At 39.4% G+C, this 6,405-nt stretch overlaps 1 protein-coding gene across 1 annotated transcript; it reads right to left on the reverse strand.

Moving 5' to 3' along the window:
- Nucleotides 1-535: 535 nt before the first annotated feature.
- Nucleotides 536-2,232, reverse strand: LOC126587242 (stemmadenine O-acetyltransferase-like). Its single transcript, XM_050252278.1, has one exon. It carries the CDS (start codon nucleotides 2,230-2,232, stop codon nucleotides 739-741), a length of 1,494 nt encoding a protein of 497 aa, XP_050108235.1. The 3' UTR covers nucleotides 536-738.
- Nucleotides 2,233-6,405: the final 4,173 nt, after the last annotated feature.

Here is a 6,405-nt window from a genome sequence, read left to right on the forward strand (position 1 = left end):
GGTACATTCTTTTTCGTTGATTTGAGAATGTATCCATGTTTTGGTACAATAACTTTTTTTGTTAATTTTGGTTAATGTACCCATACATATATGTACATACACACACAATATAATAGAGAGTATAATTTATATTTTATTATTTTTAATCCCATAAATTATGGGTTTTATTTAAAATCTCATTAATATAAACAATTACAAATTTCAATTTTTATTTTTTAATTAAAAAAATATAGTAATTTACGTTATTACATTAATGTCATGGACCTCAATAAAAAACAAAAAACTAACAAGGTTTCAATCAAAGAATATTGATAGTTAGGGACCCCATCCAAAGTGTCCCTTTATTTAATTTCTTTCACATGGCTTAAAATGCCCCTTCTACATATGGCTTTCTGGCTCCGCCACTATCTTGTACGAAGGCCCTTTTTTGCGGGAAATGCAGTACGTGATGTCTGGTTTCCTATAAACTTGACTATTTCCATGCAAAAGAAGTGTCAAGAAAACAAGGATGACTGGGAAGCTAATTAATAAAAAAGAAATTGCAATTCAACCACATTCAAACAGAGCACAAACATAACAAAACGGAGAAGAATCCCACACCACAGGATCTTGAAGAAGATCGAAGGGAGCTGCAATAGATTGTTGTTGTCAAACATGACATATGCGACTTGTGAATGTGTAAATGTTCTATTAACCACTTGAGCCACAAGCCTCTACAACATATTATTGCAAACCCTTTTATTTTTTCAAAAGCTTTCGAAGTATACCGAATAAAACCGAACTCGACCTGAGTTTAATTGGTTTAGTTTGGTACTTTGGTAGGATTCGGGTGCTAAAATTTTCAGCTTGATTAGAGTCTGGCCCGCAAGCCCGGTGGCCTGTTATGTTTGATCCTGCAGAACCAACCCAACTCATGCTCATCCGTCTTTGGATGAAGGCATCACTTTCGAATTTTGTCATGGCATCATCTGGGAGGCTAACGTATGCCTCTATTCCGCCAGCCTCTTTCGTGTCAGCTAAACATATTAGGTTCATATAGGGCAGCGGCGGTACGGCCACCCATGTAGGTCTCCCCCAACCGAAATCAATATCATAGAGAGGAAATCTGCACAGACTACTGTAGGACAACGGAACAAGCGTTCCTTGTCTGGCAAACTTTTGAAGAAATCGGTTGATGTAACTCCGGTGCTCACCCTTTTGTAGCCTTTTCACATGGTCCTTGTCAATCTTGCTTGCTTCTTCTCGTACCTGCTTTACCATGTCATGACAAGATTCGTGATCATCGACTCCGCTGCTGCTGATGACGGGGGTTGTAAGGAAAATTTGATAAAAATTTCCAAATGAACAGCGTGGCAATGGTGGATCCATTCTGGAACGCATGTTCACAGTATAGACAGCCCCATGAAACCTATTCTCATCAATAGAATAATCAACCTTGGTAGCTTCTCCAAATCGCCTCCATATGAAAGTGGATACGGCTTCAACACGCGAAGGACGTTTTTCGCGATCACCTTCCGCTAAGCCTGTATATTTTTCTCTGAGATCTTCTATGGTAGGGGCATTGAACACAAACCTCTTTGTTACTTTATTCGTTGGGATATCACCGAACATACCATAGCCAGTGACATCATTGGCGGGTGGGAAGAGTGTGGCGGAAACAAACTTTGGACGCTCTATTTTGGTTTCATTTTCTCCACGGGTTATGGCAGCCCAAGTATTGGCGAACATGACCATAGATAACCCATCTGCCAACTTGTGGGAAATGCATAGACCAATGGCAAATCCTCCACATTCAAAGATATTGAGCTGGACGCCTAAGGCAAACTCACTATTGTCATGATCACGTAGTTCAAACGGGGTGAGTTTGTGGAGTTCACCAGACATTGGACTTTGTTGAAAATCACAAAGTCGGCAGTTGGTTACTTGAGCCTCAAAGTAGGGTATACCCTCGTCGTTGCAGTCTGCAAAATGGTTGTCGATTTTGACTCGCCCGGCTAGTGGGTAGAAAAGGGTTAACACCTCAGATAAGGACTTCTTTAGGTGTTTGGATATATCAGCCACGGTGGGGGGTGGCGTCTCACCATTGAATTCATAGAAGAGGACCAAAGAGGTATAAATTGGAGGAGTTATTTGATCAAGAAAGGAGAACTGGTAACGACGAAGATGGTTTGGGGTTGGAGAAGATGGTTTGATAATCTCCGTGGAGATTACTTCTACTTCAACGTTCATCATCTGTAGCTAATTGGTTGTGTGGTTTTCACTTTGATGTGTCCGAATATATAGACACACCACAATAGACTCAGAGAGGAAGTATTTTTTTTTATCAGCACACATTGTCTTCCTGATTTCTGAATTAATTGAATTGGTCAACTATAACAGCTGGATGAAGCACATAATATTGGGTGATGATTGGTAATACTGGCAAAATGCCAAAAGTAGGGAGATTTATAATCAGCATGAAATAAGTAAGGAAAGTGTTAGCCTTTGATGAGAAATTTTTTTGTGGTACTTAACTTGCTACTGGACTATATTAAGTGGCACTACACACTACTTATAACTTGCCAGGTGTTAAACATAAATATGATTTCTTATTTTTTGTTTTATATAAAAATTGTTGTAAGCCTAATTTACTGAACTATTAGAGGGAAATAGAGAGGGGGAGGCCGGCGGTAATAAGAGAGAGAAGAGAGAGATTTAATTGTGATGTATGTGAAGTTAAATCCTTACCCTAATAGGATAATATCTAACTTAGAGAATATTCTAAGATATCCCTAGATACACTAGGATTTACACAATCATATTCCTATTCTAAATATGACTGCAACACTCCCCTTTGAGTGTGTAAATACTCAAACATAACATCACATCAAGTTTTTAGCAGTTGAGGTAGAACAATTGATGAAGTTGTCGACACAATGGGTGAATGCAAGTCTCAAATTAAAGAATGTATGCATTGGTAGTAAAACTTAGAAAACCTCGCTATGGTAAAACCTAATGCAGGTAAAAACCCATAGACTAAGGAGAAAAATGAGAAGTATGTATAATGTCTAAAAAAAACGTCACAAGGGACGAAGGTAGTGAACTCAACTGAGTATGATCCTCCCATGATGGGTGCCTCATCAAAACCTCGTTAGGTAGCAAAAACTAGTGGGAAAAATGCTCCTAATCGTAGGAAAAATAGTACGTAAGCATAAAGTAAGTATACTTCTGGATACTTCTCCCTGAGTTAGACATAACTTCCAAATAATAGAACTACAAGCAATTCAACTCAGATAATTTACGCATACCAATTCATTGGACGAGCTTCTGAAAAGTAGACTTAGGCAATAACTTGGTGAAGAGATCAGCCAGGTTGTCTTGGGAACATATTTGCTTGACTTCGATGTTCTGATACTGTTGTTGCTGGTGAGAATAAAAGAACTTCGGTGCTATATGCTTGGTGTTGTCTCCCTTGATGTATCCCTTCTTTAACTGCTCGATACATGCTGCATTGTCTTCAAAGATCGTCGTAGGAAGGTCAATGACAGTAGTAAGACCACTAGTGCTTCGAATATGTTCCATAACTGCTCTCAACCAAAAACACTAACTCGAGGCTTCATGCAAGGCGAGAATCTCAGCACGGTTCGAAGAAGTCGCAACTAGCGTTTTCTTGGTAGACCTCCAAGATATTGCGGTGTCTCTAACGGTAAAGACATAGTCCGTTTGAGAACGTGCCCTATGTGAGTCAAACAGATAACGAGCATCTGCGTAACCAATGAGGCAAGAATTAACCCGAGGACCCAGAAGGGGGCAGCAGCTCATCTCGAGGATTCATGGGTATAGAACAAGCCCAAATCTGTCGTACCTTTGAGGTAGCAAAAAATATCTTTAACACCATTTCAATGTTTGTATGTAGACGCATTGCTGTATCTAGCCAAAAGGTTAACAACGAAGAAGATGTTAGGTCTAGTGCATTGAGCCAAGTATAATAAAGCACCAATTGCACTTAGGTATGGAACTTCAGGCTCCAAAATCTTTTCCTCATCCCCCTTGGGATAGAATGCATCTCATTTAACATATAAAGTCCAAACAACCATAAGAGTACTCGAAGGCTTCGCTTTATCATTATCAAAATGTCGCAACACCTTTTGGGTGTAGTTCGATTAATGTACTAGGATTCCATCTGAACAGTGCTCGATTTCCAGATTGAAACAATATAGAGTTTTCCCAAGATCCTTTATCTCAAATTTTGAATTCAAGTGAACGACAATTTCTTCAAGCTTTGCGGGAGTTCCGATGAGGTTCATGTCGTCGACATAAACTACAACGATCGCAAATCTAAAATGTGACTTCTTAATGAACATGCATGGGCATAATTTGTTATTCACATAACCTTGACTTGTCAAATATTCACTCAGACAGTTATACCACCACATCTGCCCGGATTATTTTAATCCGTAGAATGATCTCCTTAATCTAATCAAGAGAGTGCTCCGTGGTCTAGAACTATTTGAACCAGTCAATGGAAGTCATTTTAGAACTTTCATGTAGATTTCCGTATCTAGATCTCCTGGAGATAAATGATTACCACGTCCATAAGCTGCACATTCAGTTTTTCAGAAACTACCAAACTGATAAGGTAACGAAACGTTATGACATCCATTACGGGGGAATACGTTTCATCGTAATCAATCCCAAGACGTTGAGAGAAGCCTTGCGTTACGAGATGTGCTTTGTATTGCACTATTTCATTCTTCTTATTACGTTTCCTTATGAAAACCCACTTGTAGCCCACGGGCTTCACATGTGGTGGAGTATGAGCTACGAGCCTAAACACCTTACGTTTCACAAGCGAATCGAGTTCGACCTGGATTGCTTGTTTCCAGTTTGACTAATCCGTTCTACGTCGACATTCATCAAAGGAATGTTGTTCAATATCATTGCTAAGCATGATGTCAGTAGTTATTGTGTACGCAAATGCATCATCGATGATCATCTCATCATGATTCTAAACCTCATCCAATATTGCTTAATCGACCGAAATCTCACGATTATCGGGAGGTCGGTATGTCTCTTCTAAGACATCACCGTAATCTAGAATAACCTCATGCGTTGGAATAGATGAGTAAGTGATGGTCGAATTCAGACTTGGATCACTAGCTTGTGCCGTTTTCCTCTTCCGGGGTTGTGCATCTTTCAATCCAGAGGGTCTGCCACGCTTCAGGGTAGGAGCAGATGATTGGCTAGCTGCCAATGTACCATGCCACGTGGAAGGTGTGGCCGCTCCACCTTCAGGGACGGTTTGGCCTTCCAAAGTAGTATTACGACGTACCTAGAGTGCATCGATCCTTGTAGGTGCATTTGCAGCGGGTATATGTGATTTCATTACCTTTTCTAGATCAGTAAAAACATCTGACATGTTTTGAAGATCTAGAATACGACACACTTTAGTTTCAAACTGGGCAGTGCGGGGATCTAAATAAGATATAGTGGGAGTATACCACGACAATTCGTGGCGTTTTACAGGAATGTTAGCATTCTTATCTTCCCCTAACAACGGGAATGCTGTCTCTTCGAAGTGACAATCTGTAAAACATGTGGTAAAGAGATCTCTTATCAAGGGCTCTAAGTAGTGAATAATTGATGGCGAATCATAACCGATATAGATTATCATTCTTCTCTGAGGACCCATTTTGGTACGTAGTGGCGGCACTATTGACACATAGATTACGCACCCAAACACATATAAATGTGAGACGTTAGGCTCATATCCAATGACCAACTATAAGGGTGAATGAGGTTGGGTAGTGGTGGACCTCAGGCGGACCAACATAGCTGCATACAATATTGCATAACCCCATGCAGATACTGACAATTTGGTTAGCATAACCAAAGTCTAAGCTATCAATTGAATACGCTTATGAAAACTTCTCCCATGCCATTTTGGGTGTGAACATGGGGTACATGATGTTCAACTTCAATCCCAACTGACATGCAATAATCGTCAAAAGTTTGTGACGTAAACTCTCCAACATTATCCAGTCGAATTGGCTTGATTGGATAATTAGGGTGGTGAGTCCTAAGCTTAACTATTTGTGCTAGGAGTTTTACAAATGTAGCATTGCGTGTGGACAATAAGTAGATATGTGACCAACGTGTCAATGCGTCAACCAACACCATAAAGTAGGAATGTTTTTTGAAATGTCATCTGAACTTGTTCATATTTTTCAATTTGTCATATAAACTAAAATTTTAAGCAATTTGTCATACCAACTTTACAAAATCATTAATTTATCATCTCACCCCAACTCCGTTAAGCTTTCCATCCAATTGTTCAGGGTTATTTAGGTCATTTTAACATCTTTTCACAAGTTTTTTTTTTACTTTTATTTAGAACAAACCCTTAATTTTTTTTTACTTTTCTTT

The sequence above is a fragment of the Malus sylvestris genome, chromosome 10, assembly GCF_916048215.2.
Source record: "Malus sylvestris chromosome 10, drMalSylv7.2, whole genome shotgun sequence".
Lineage (NCBI taxonomy): Eukaryota > Viridiplantae > Streptophyta > Magnoliopsida > Rosales > Rosaceae > Malus > Malus sylvestris.

What these genes read in the sequence shown, in the direction of transcription:
- LOC126587242 (XM_050252278.1), bottom strand. Translation starts at nt 2,232, where the DNA reads ATGATGAACGTTGAAGTAGAAGTAATCTCCACGGAGATTATCAAACCA.